Source organism: Gorilla gorilla, chromosome 8 (assembly GCF_029281585.2).
Source record: "Gorilla gorilla gorilla isolate KB3781 chromosome 8, NHGRI_mGorGor1-v2.1_pri, whole genome shotgun sequence".
Taxonomy (NCBI): domain Eukaryota; kingdom Metazoa; phylum Chordata; class Mammalia; order Primates; family Hominidae; genus Gorilla; species Gorilla gorilla.
The window spans coordinates 30,864,978-30,877,416 of record NC_073232.2 but is presented as its reverse complement, the minus strand read 5'-3'; the positions used below and the strand labels follow the sequence as shown (position 1 = coordinate 30,877,416).

Genomic DNA, 12,439 nt, shown 5'->3' with positions numbered 1-12,439 from the left:
GGGCACTTTATGTTTTTCTATCCTCAGATTCACTGATTCTTTTCCCTGTTTGCTTCATTCTGCTGTTGAGCCCATCCAATAAGTTTTTAACTTCAGTTAGTGTACACATCAATTCTGACATTTCCATTTGGTTCTTCTATATGTCTTCTATTTTTTTGCTGAAACTTTTTATTTGTTTCAAGAGTGTTCATTATTGCTTGTCATATCTTTATGACATGGCTGCTTTGATAGCACAGTCAAATAATTATTTATTTATTTATTTTTTTGAGATGGAGTCTCACTCTGTTGCCCAGGCTGGAATGCAGTGGTACTGTCTTGGCTCACTGCAACCTCCGCCTCCTGGGTTCAAGCGATTCTCCTGCCTCAGCCTCCTGAGTAGCTGGGATTACAGGCATGCACTACCACAGCCGGCTAATTTTGTATTTTTAGTAGAGACAGGGTTTCATCATGTTGGCCAGGCTGGACTCGAACTCCTGACCTCAGTTGATCTGCCCACCTTGGCCTCCCAAAGAGCTGGGATCACAGGTGTGAGCCACCATGCCTAGCCAAGTAATTTAAATATCTCTTTTATCTTGTTGGCATCTGTTACCTTTTGTCATTCAAATTGAGGCATTCTTGGTTCTTGGTGTAACAACTGATTTTTTATTTAAATTTGGACATTTAGGGGTATTATGAAACTTTGGACCTTATTTAAGTCTTCTGTTTTACCTGGTCTTCTCTGGCAATACTCTAGCCATGGAAGGGGTAGTGCTGCCTGTTACTGCTAGGTAGAATTGAAGTCCAGGTGTCCTATGTGGTCTGTTTAACAGATGAGGAACGGAGCGTTTGTGGATTCTCAGGTGGGTATGGATATTCCTGCTTGCCTCTAGGCCTCCACTGAAAACCGCTGCCTGGAAGGAGGAACAGGAATACCTACTTAACTGCACCCCACTTGACCTCCACTGACATTATATGGGGATGGCTTTGTTACCATTGGGCAGTTGTGAAAGCCCTGATTCTTCAGTAGGCTTCCTTTCTTTTTTTGGGGGGGGGGGGGGTGGGGGATATGGAGTCTCACTGTTTCGTCCAGGCTGGAGTGCAGTGGCGTGATCTTGGCTCACTGCAACCTCTGCCTCGCAGGTTCAAGCGATTCTCCTGCCTCAGCCTCCCCGGTAGCTGGGATTACAGGCACACACCACCATACCCGGCTAATTTTCATATTTTTAGTAGAGACAGGGTTTCACCATGTTGGCCAGGCTGGTCTTGAACTCCTGACCTCAGGTCATCCACCCCCCTCAGCCTCCCAAAGTGCTGAGATTACAGGTGTGAGCCATCACACCAGCCCACTAGACTTCCTCTGTAACCACACTGCCTGATAGAGGAAGAGACACCTATTACTTCTGGGTGGTTATGGAGGTTCAGGCTACCCATATAGTCTCCACTGACTTTATTAACAGGGGAAGGATCCGCCTTACCTTTTAGCCTTCTCTCTCACATCACCCTGGTGGGGAGGTTGGGTGCCTCATTACAGGCTGGCAATGGCAGAAGCCTAGGTTTCCCATTAGTCTTTGCTCTTATGCTGGGTGGTGGGATGGGGGTGACACTACTTTCTGTCTTGTTTGCCTGAATTAGAGTGGTTATTGTCTAAAAGCTTTATCTTCTAGACAAAAGATAAATGCCTATGCTGTCTCTTTTTTGATCCTTTAGCTAGAGAGAGCAGGCTTTTGTTTTTATTTTGCCTGTGTGTGTGTGTGTCTGTGCCTGTTAGTGTTTCTGGGTTGCTAGTTTCTGCAGCACCAAGTCTGAGATATATAAGAAACACAAAGAAAACTCGTAGAACTGACCACTCTGGGTATTCTTGAGTCCTGCAGTACCTAGCTGGTCAGGCTTCTCTCTTAACTTTCAAATTCTTCTTGTGTTTGTTTTATATATAATGGTTAATATGATATGAGTAAACAAATAACTTGTTTACTCTTTTATCTTTTTTATAATTCTTAGTGGGAGGAATGTGGAAAAGTTCTCCATTTTTTCTGAAATGGAAGTTTTATGTTAATTTCTCATGTGGTCGGGATCTGTGCTCCCACCCAAATCTCATGTTGAAATATAATCACCAGTATTGGAGGTGGGGTCTGGTGGGAGGTGATTGGATCATGGGGGCAATGTCTCATGAATGGTTTAGCAAATCCCCTTCGTGCTCTTCTTGAGACAGTGAGTTCTCATGAGATCTGCTTGTTTAAAAGCATGTAGCACCTCCTCCCTCTCTCTCTCTTGTTTCTGCCCCTGCCATGTAAGACACCTGTTCTCCCTTTGCCTTCTGCCGTAATTGAAAGTTTCCTGAGACCTCCCCAGAGGCAGAAGCATTCACACTTCCTGTACAACCTGCAGAGCTGTGAGCCACTTAAACCTCTTTTCTTTATCAGTTACCCAGTCTCAGTTATTTATAGCAATGTGAGAATGAACTAATACATTTTGAAAAAAGATTTTTTTAAAGCTTATTTATTTATGTATTTTTTAAACTTTCAGGTTCAGGGGAACATGTGAACCTAAAAGTTTAGAAAAATAAATAAATAAGCTTTAAAAAAGCTTACATAGGTAAACTCATGTCACAGGGACTTGTTGTACAGATTATTTCATCACCCACATATTAAGTCCAGTACCCAATAGTTATCATTTCTACTCCTCGCCCTCCTCCCACCCTCCATAAGTAGACCCCAGTGTCTTTTGTTTCCTTCTTTGTGCTCATAAGTTCTCATAATTTAGCTCTCACTTGTAAGTGAAAACATATGGTATTTGGTTTTCTATTCTTGGTTTAGTTTGCTAAGGATAACAGCTTCCAGCTCCATCCATGTTCCTGCAAAAGACATGATTTCATTCTTTTTTATGGCTGCATAGTATTCCATGGTGTATATGTACCACATTTTATGGCTGCATAGTATCCCATGATGTATATGTACCATATTTTCTTTATCAAATTGGTAATTGATGGGCATTCAGGTTGATTCCATGTCTTTGCTATTGTGAATAGTGCTGCATTGAACATTTGTGTGCATGTGTCTTTACGGTAGAATGATTTACACTCCTCTGAGTATATACTCAGTAATGGTATTGCTAGGTTAAATAGTAGTTCTGCTTTTAGCTCGTTGAGGAATCACCATACTGTCTTCCATAATGGTTGAACTAATTTTCACTCCCACCAACAGTGTATAGGTGTTCCCTTTTCTCCACAACCTTGGCATCATCTGTTATTTTTTGACCTTTTAGTAATAGTCATTCTGACTGGATGGAGATGGTATCTCATTGTGGTTTTGATTTGCATTACTCTAATAATCAGTGATATGGAGCTTTTTTTCATGTGCTTATTGGCTGCATGGATGTCTTCTTTTGAAAAGTGTCTGTTTATGTCATTTGCTCACTTTTTAATGGGGTTGTTTGTTTTTCTCTTGTATATTTATTGAAGTTCCTTATAGATCCTGGATATTAGACCTTTGTCACATGCAGTTTTCAAAAATTTTCTCCCATTCTTTATGCTGTGCAGAAGCTCTTAGGTTTAAATCTCGGTTGTCAATTTTTGCTTTTGTTTCAATTGCTTTTGGTGTCTTTGTAATGAAATCTTTGCCCATTCCTACATCCAGGTTGCTATTGCCTATGTTGTCCTCCAGGGTTTTTATAGTTTTGGGTTTTATGTTTAAATATTTACTCCATCTTTAGTTGATTTTTGTGTATGGTGTAAAGAAGGGGTCCAGTTTCAATCTTCTGCATATGGTTAGCCAGTTATTCCAGCACCACTTATTGAATAGGGAGTCCTTTACTTATTGCTTGTTTTTATCAGCTTTGTCAAAGGTCAGATGGTTATAGGTGTGCAGCCTTATTTCTGGGCTCTCTGTTCTGTTCCATTGGTCTATGTGCCTGTTTTTGTACCAGTACCATGCTGTTTTGGTTATGTAGCCCTGTAGTATTGTTTGAAGTAAGGTAGTGTGATGCCTCCAGTTTTGTTTTTTTGCTTAGGATTGCCTTGGCTATTCAGGCTCTTTTTCATTTCATATGAATTTTAAAATAGTTTTGTCTAGTTCTGTGAAGAATGTCATTGTTAATTTGATAGGAATAGCATTGAATCTGTAAATTACTTTGAGCAATATGACCATTTAAATGATAATGATTCTTCCTATCCACGAGCATGGGATGTTTTTCCACTTGTTTGTGTCTTCTCTGATTTCTTTATTTGAGTTTTGTAATTCTCGTCATAGAGCTCTTTCACCTCCCTGGTTGGCTGTATTCCTAGGTATTTTGTTCTTTTTGCGGCAGTTGTGAATAGGATTGCCTTTCTGATTTGACTCTAGGCTTGGCTGTTGTTGGAGTATAGGAATGGTAGTGATTTTTGTACATTGATTTGTATCCTGAAACTTTGCTGAAGATGTTTACCAGCTAAAGGAGCTTTGGGCCGAAACTGTGGGGTTTTCTAGATATAGAATCATGTCAATTGCAAACAGGGACAGTTTGGTTTCCTCTCTTTTTATTTGAATGTGCTTTATTTCTTTCTCTTGCCTAATTGCTTCAGCTAGGACTTCCAATACTGTGTTGAATAGAAGTGGTGAGAAAGGGCATCCCTGTCTTGTGCCAATTTTCAAAGGGAATACCTAGTTTATTGAGAGTTTTTTTTAACATAAAGGGGTGTTGAATTTTATTGAAAGCTTTTTCTGTATCTATTCAGGTAATCGTGCAGTTTTTGTCTTTAGTTCTGTTTATGTGAAGAATCACATTTATTAATTTGCTTATGTTGTACCAACCTTGCTACCTGTGGTTGAAGAATACTTGATTGAGGTGGATTAGCTTTTTGATGTGCTGCTGGATTCAGTTTGCAAATATGTTGTAATTTTTGCATCACTGTTAATCAAGGATATTGGCCTGAAGTTTTTTTGTTGTTGTAGCTCTGCCAGGTTTTAGTATCAGGATGATGCTGGCCTCATAGAATGAGTTTGGGAGGAGTCCTTCCTCCTCAGTTTTTTGGAATTGTTTCTGTAGGAATGATACCAGCTCTTTGTACATCTGGTAGAATTCAGCTGTGAATCCATCAGGTCCTGGCCTTTTTTTAGTTGGGAGCCTAATTTATTACTGATTCAATTTTGGAGCTCATTGTTGGTCTATTCAAGGAATCAGTTTCTTTCTGGTTCAGTCTTAGGAGGGTGTATGTGTCCAGGAATTTATCCGTCTCTTCTAGGTTTTCTAGTTTGTGTGCATAGAGGTTTCTGTAGTAGTTTCTATTGGTTATTTTTACTTCTGTGGGGTCAGTGGTAATGATGATTCCCTTCATCATTTCTAATTGTGTTGTTTTGGATTTTCTCTCTATTAGCCTAGCTAGTAGCTTACCTATCTTTTTAAATTTAAAAAAAAAATCCATTCTTGGATTTGTTTATCTTTTGCATGGGTTTTCTTGTCTCTGTCTCCCTCATTTCAGCTCTGATTTTGGTTATGTTTTGTTTCCTGCTATCTTTGCAGTTGATTTGTTCTTGCTTCTCTAATTCTTTCCGTTGTGATGTTAGGTTGTTAATTTGAGATCTTTCTGACTTTTTGATGTGGGCATTTAGCGCTATGAATTTCCCTCTTAACACTGCCTTAGCTGTGTCCCAGATATTCTGGTATGTTGTATCTTTGTTTTCATTAGTTTCAAAGAACTTCTTGATTTCTGCCTTTATTTCATGATTTGTCTAAAAGTCATTCAGGAGTATGTCATTTAATTTCTGTGTAATTGCATTCTTTTGAGCAAGTTTTTTAGTCTTCTGTTTTTATTGCACTGTGGTTTGAGAGTGTGTTTAATACGGTTTTGGTTCTTTTGCATTTGCTGAGGATAGTTTAATGTTCAATTATGTGATCAATTTTAGAGTATGTGCCATGTGGCAAGGAGAAGAATGTATATTCTGTTGTTTGGGGGTAGAAAGTTCTGTAGAGATTTATCAGATCCATTTGGTTCACTGTTTAGTTTGGGTCCTGAATGTCTTTGTTAATTTTCTGCCTCAGTGATCTGTCTAATACTGTCAATGGAGTGTTGAAGTCTTCAACTATTAATGTGGGTGAATCTGTGTCTCTTTTTAGGTCTCTAAGAACTTGCTTTATGAATCTGGGTCCTCCTGTGTTGGGTGCATATATATATAGGATAGTTAAGTCTTGTTGAATTGAACCCTTTACCATTATGTATTGCCCTTTTTTTTCTTTTTTAATCTTTAAATTAGGATTGCAACCCCTGCTTTTTTCTGTTTTCCATTTGCTTGGTAGTTTTCCCTTCATTTCTTTATTTTGAGGCTAAGGGTATCATTACTTGTGAGATGGGTCTCTTGAAGACAGCATGCCATTGAGTCTTGTTTTTTTATCCAGCTTGCCACTCTGTGACTTTTAAGTGGGGGCATTTAGCACATTTACATTCAGGGTTAGTATTGATATGTGTGGATTTGATCCTGTCATTGTATTGTTAGCTGGTTATAATGTTGGCTTGTTTGTGTGGTTGATTTATAGTGACACTGGTCTGTGTATTTTTGTATTAGCTTATAGAAGTCTTTCATTTCTGTATTTAGTACCCCTTTATAAATGCTTATTTAAAAAGACATCACTTGCAGTTGTGATGAAACACCCCAGAAATAAATACAAACAATTGAATTTATTTGCTTTTTTAAAAAATAACTGATTCTCTATATGTAGCCCAAATTACTTCTGCTATTGCTCTACTTCAATGGTGATTTCATACTTCTCATTGTAAAAGCATCATCAATAATTATTCAGTCATTTCTCCTAATAGTGTTTACTATGTTAATAGTTTCATCTCTCTATGAAGAAATAGTAAATAGTCATACACACACAAATACATACATACCCACATACAGTTATATTTGAGTACTTTTGTTTCTGGGAGAATTGCTGGGGAAAAGGCTGTATATGTTAATTTTAATGGATATGTTTAGACTGCTTTCCAAAAAGGCTGTAATAGAATAATACATTTCCTCCACCAATTTAGAAGTAGCCTTTTCCCTGCCAACAGTACGTCTGAATTAGATTTTAAATTTGTACCCATATGATTGGTATAAAATTATATCTTGGTATTACTTAATTTGTATTTCTTTAACCTTTAGAGTGTATGAGCCTCTTTTCTTATTTGTTGGCCACGTGGGCACTCAATTGTGGATTGCCCATTTATGACCTTTGCCTATATTTTTCTATTGGGTGGTTGTCCATTTATAAAATCTGTTTATAGCAATCTTCTGTTTATACTCTGAATTGGATACATCCTTTCCAAATCTATTATTTGTCTCTTGATTTGTTTACTCTTTTATCTTTTTTGTAATAGCATCTGCGTTTTCATTCTTAATTAAGATGTCCCCTTCCTTTAAATAGTACAAGTAGATTTTAAGATTTCTTTTTGCAAAATTTTTATTGTTTTGGCTTTTAAAGTCACCTCTCTTCTCTATCTGGAATTTATTTGTGTATACACTGTAAAAGTTTTCTTTTAAATGGATACTCAGTTGTGTAAGCATTACTTAATAAATTGTTTTCCCACTGAATTGAAATATAGACAATCCTAGACTTATAATGATTTGACTTACAATTTTTTGACTTTATGATAGTGTAAAAACAATACTGTACTTTGAATTTTGAATCTTTTCCTGGACTAGCAATATGCGGTAGGATACTCCCTCATAATGCTGGGTAACAGCAGCAAACTGCAGCTTCCACTTAGCCATATGATCATGAGGATTAAAACTGATCCTCTACAGTGTACTGTGTCACTGTGTTATTTTGCCCAAATATAAGCTAATGTAAATAGTTAAGGTAGACTAGGCTAAGCCATGATGTTAGTTTTATTAAATGCATTTTCTAATTAAGGATGTTTTCAATATATGATAGGTTTATCAGGATGTAATCCCATAATAAGTCAACAAGCATTGGTATTTACGGATTCTCTGTTCTCTTCTAGGAATTTGTCTATTCCTATGCCAGTATATACTGATTTTGTTACATTGGCAGTATAGTACATGCAAATACACACATACACACATACACATGGGGTGGTGAAAATACTCTTATGAGGCTGTTTGAGTTTGACTATAGTAATTAAGAATGGAGTTGCTTCTCAATGTCAAGTCTCCAGTTAAAATGGTGTGTGTGTGTGTGTGTGTGTGTGTGTGTGTGTGTCTGTGTGTCTGTGTGTGTGTGTGTGTGTTTGAGACAGAATCTCACTCTGTCACCCAGGCTGGAATGCAGTGGTGTGATCTCGGCTAACCCCACCCTCCACCTCCTGGGCTCAAGTGAGTCTCATGCCTCAGCTTCCCAAGTAGTTGGGATTACATGCATGTACCACCACACGCAGCTAATTTTTGCATTTTTAGTAGAAGAAGGGTTTTGCCATTTTGCCCAGGCTGGTCTCGAACTCCTGGCCTCCAGTGATGCACCTGCCTTGGCCTCCCAAAATGCTGGGATTACAGCCATGAACCACTGCTCCTAGGCCTAAAATGGGATTTAATAAAGAGCCCAATGGATGGCCATCTATTCATAACTACTCTTGATGTTGCCAGATCATATTTCACCTTTGTAAAATATTGAAAAATAACTGTATACTATTTAGTGAGAGCCAGGTTTTTTTTATAGATGAGAAAGTTGATACTCTTCTAAGTGTTAACTTATTTGCCCAGTATTATTTACTTATTACATGGTAAAATTAGGATTACAACATTAAATTGAAGCTCTTTTTATTGTGCCAAAATGAAATATTTTATGAAAAGTACTTTGAAAACGAAGGTGTATGCAAATTGATATGATGGCTATCTCATGATCATCTCCACAATAGTAGCAACTCTGAGTTTTATTTAGAAATAGTGCAATGGTTTATGTACAATAAAACTTATAGCCAATTATTTATAACAGAACAATTAAATTTTGATGTTTTCTTTCAGGATATGGTCTATGAATAAAATGTTAGAAATTAATTTTGTTCTTTAAAAATCTCAATAATTGGTTCTTTTAAACATTTTTTAGAACAGAAGAAAGTTAAAAAACCAAAACCTGAATTTCCTGTATACACACCTTTAGAAAGTACATATATTCAGTCTTATGATCATGGAACTTCCATAGAAGAAATTGAGGAACAAATGGATGATTGGTTGGAAAACAGGAACCGAACACAGAAAAAACAGGTAAATAAACTTTATAAAACTTGTTTTGAGTAAAACATGTACAGAAAAGCACATAAAATACAGGGTTAGCTCACGATATAGTGCTTTGTTTTATTGCACTTCACAAATACTATTGTTTTGTTTTGTTTGAGACAGAGTCTCGCTCTGTCACCCAGGCTGGAGTGCAGTGGCGCAATCTCAGCTCACTGCAAGCTCTGCTTCCCGGGTTCATGCCATTCGCCTGCCTTAGCTTCCTAAGTAGCTGGGACTACAGGTGCCCGCCACCACGCCTGGCTAATTTTTTGTATTTTTACTAGAGACAGGGTTTCACCGTGTTAGCCAGGATGGTTTTGATCTTCTGACCTCATGATCTGCCCCCCTCGGCCTCCCAAAGTGCTGGGATTACAGGTGTGAGTCACCATGCCTGGCCGGTTTTTTTTTTTTTTTTTTTTTTTTAACAAATTGAGGGTTTGTGGCAGCCCTGAATTGAGCAAGTTTACAGGCACCATTTTTCCAAAAGCATCTCCTTCCTTTGTGTCTCTATATAACATTTTGGTAATTCTTGTGGTATTTCAAACTTTTCGTTACTATAACATCTGGTATGGTCATCTGTGATCAGTGACCTCTGACGTTACTGTTATAATTATTTGGGGTACCGTGAAGTGCACACATGTAAGACAGCAAACTTAATTGGTAAATATTATGTATATTCTGGCTGCTCTACTAATCAATCATCCTCTAGTCTCTTTCCGTCTCCTCTGGTCTCCCTACTCCCTAAGGCACAGCAGTATTGAAATTAGGTTAATTAATAACCCTACCATGGCTTCCAAGTGTTCAAGTAAAAGGAAGAGTTGCATGTGTGTCACTTTACATAAAAATGATTAAGCTTAGTTAGGAAGGCATGGTTGAAAGCCAAGATAGGCCAAAAGCTAGGCCTCTTGCACCAGTTAGCTAAATTTTAAAATGCAAAGGACACATTCTTGAAGGAAATTAAAAGTGCTATTCCAGTGAATACATCAAAGATAAGCAAGCGAAACAACCTTATTGCTGATATGGAGAAAGTTTGAGTAGTCTGGATAGAAGATCAAATCAGCCACAACGTTCTCTTGAGCCAAAGCCTAATCCAGAGCAATGCCCTCTCTCTCTTCATTCTAAGAAGGCCAAGAGAAGTGAGGAAGCTGCAGAAGAAAAGTTGGAAGCTAGCAGAGGTTGGTTCATTAGGCTTAAGGAAAACAGCTGTCTCCATAACATAAAAGTACAGTGTGCAGCAGCAAGTGCTGATGGAGAAGCTGCAGCAAGTTATCCAGAGGATCTAGCCAAGATCATTGATGAAGGTGGCTACACCAACCAGTAGATTTTCAATGTAAATGAAACAGCCTTCTGCTGGAAAAAGATAACATCTAGGACTTTCATGGGTAGAGAGGGGAAGAAGTTGATGCCTGGCTTCAAAGCTTCAAAAGACAGGCTTACTTTCTTGTTAGGGAATAATGCAGCTGGTAACTTTAAGTTGAAGCCAGTGCTCATTTATCATTCTGAAAATCCTAGGGTACTTAAGAATTATGCTAAATCCATTCTATCTGTGCTCTATAAGTGGAACAATAAAGCCTGGATGACAGCACATCTGTTTACGGCATGGTTTACTGAAGCCCCATGTGGAGACTTACTACTCAGAAAAAAAATATTTTTTTCAAAATATTACTGCTGATTGACAGTGTACCTAGTCACCCAAGAGCTCTGAGGGAGATATGAAAGGAGATGAACGTTGTCTATATGCCCATACCACAACATCCATTCTGCAACCCATGAATCAAGGAGCCCTTCCAACTTAAGTTTTATTATTTAAGACATATATTTTATAAGGCTGTAGTTGCCATAGAGAGTGATTCCTCTGATGGATCTGGGCAAAGTAAATTGAAAACTTTCTGGGAAGGATTTACTATTCTAGATGCCGTTACAAACATTCATAATTGATGGGAAGAGGTCAAAATATTGACGTTAACAGGAGATTAGAAGAAGTTTATTCTAATCCTCATGGATGACTTTGGGTTCAAGATTTCATTGGAGGAAATAACTGCTGATATAGTGTGAATAGCGAGAGAACTAGAATTAGAAGTGGAGCCTGAAAATGTGACTGAATTGCTGCAATCCCATGGTCAAACTTGAAGAGATAAGGAGTTGTTTCTTATGGGTGAACAAAGAAAGTGGTTCTTGAGATGGAATCTATTCCTGGTGAAGATGCTGTGAAAGTTGTTGAAATGACAACAAAGGATTGAGAATATTCTATAAGCTTCACTGATAAAGGAACTAGCAGGGTTGGAGATAGTAAAATGCTATCAAGCAGCATCACATGCTACAGAGAAATATTTTGTGAAAGGAAGAGTTAATGCATCAAACTTCATTGTTGTCTTATTTTAGGAAATTGTCACAGACACCCCAACCTTTACCAACCACCACCCCAGTGAGTCAGCAGCCACTAACATGAATGCAAGACCCTCTACCAACAGAAAGATTATGACTTGTTGAAAGACTCAGATGGTTATTAATACGTTTTAGCAGTAAAGTATTTTTAAATTATGTTCATTGTTTTTTGGACATAATGCTATCACACACTTAATAAACTAAGCTACAATGTAAACATAGTTTTAAACATTTTTTAAAATTATTATTATTTTTTTGAGACAGAGTCTCTCTCTGTCGCCCAGGCTGGAGTGCAGTGGCATGATCTCGGCTCACTGCAACCTCTGCCTTCTGGGTTCAAGCGATTCTTATGTCTCAGCCTCCTGAGTAGCTGGGATTACAGGCGAGCGCAATCACGCCCTGCTGATTTTTGTACTTTTGGTAGAGATGGGGTTTCACCGTGTTAGCCAGGCTGGTCTCAAACTCTTGGCCTCAAGTGATCCGCCTGTCTCAGCCTCCTAAAGTGCTGGGATTATAGGTGTGAGCTAATGCTCCTGGCTTATAAACAACTTTTATACGTACTGGGAAACAAAAAAATTTGTGTGGCTCATTTTATTACAATATTAACTTTATTGTGGTAGCCTGGACCTGAACTTGGAATGTCTCTGAGGTATGCATGTATAGATATGCAGCTCAGTGAACTATCACAGGTGATGCAAGTTAACCATTGCCAAGTTCAATGACTAGAACATTGCCATTGTGCAGAAACCATGCTTTCTGCCACTATTTCCTTTTCTTCCACAAAGATGATGACGTTCCTGACTTCAGAGTAGTTTTACCTGCTTGTTAGTTTATAAATAGCATCATTTCCTATGTAGTCCTTTGAGTATGATTTCCTCTATTCAGTGTAT

General features: G+C 38.0%; 1 protein-coding gene across 2 annotated transcripts in view; it reads left to right on the top strand.

Annotated features, from left to right (window-relative positions):
- Nucleotides 1-12,439, top strand: part of DNAJC1 (DnaJ heat shock protein family (Hsp40) member C1) — a 244,355-nt gene that overhangs the window by 110,236 nt on the left and 121,680 nt on the right. For both annotated transcript variants that reach the window (XM_019035497.4, XM_063709708.1), the window contains exon 8: nucleotides 8,995-9,152. In XM_019035497.4, the coding sequence (XP_018891042.3) occupies nucleotides 8,995-9,152 (158 nt within the window). The remainder of the gene's footprint in view (nucleotides 1-8,994; nucleotides 9,153-12,439) is intronic.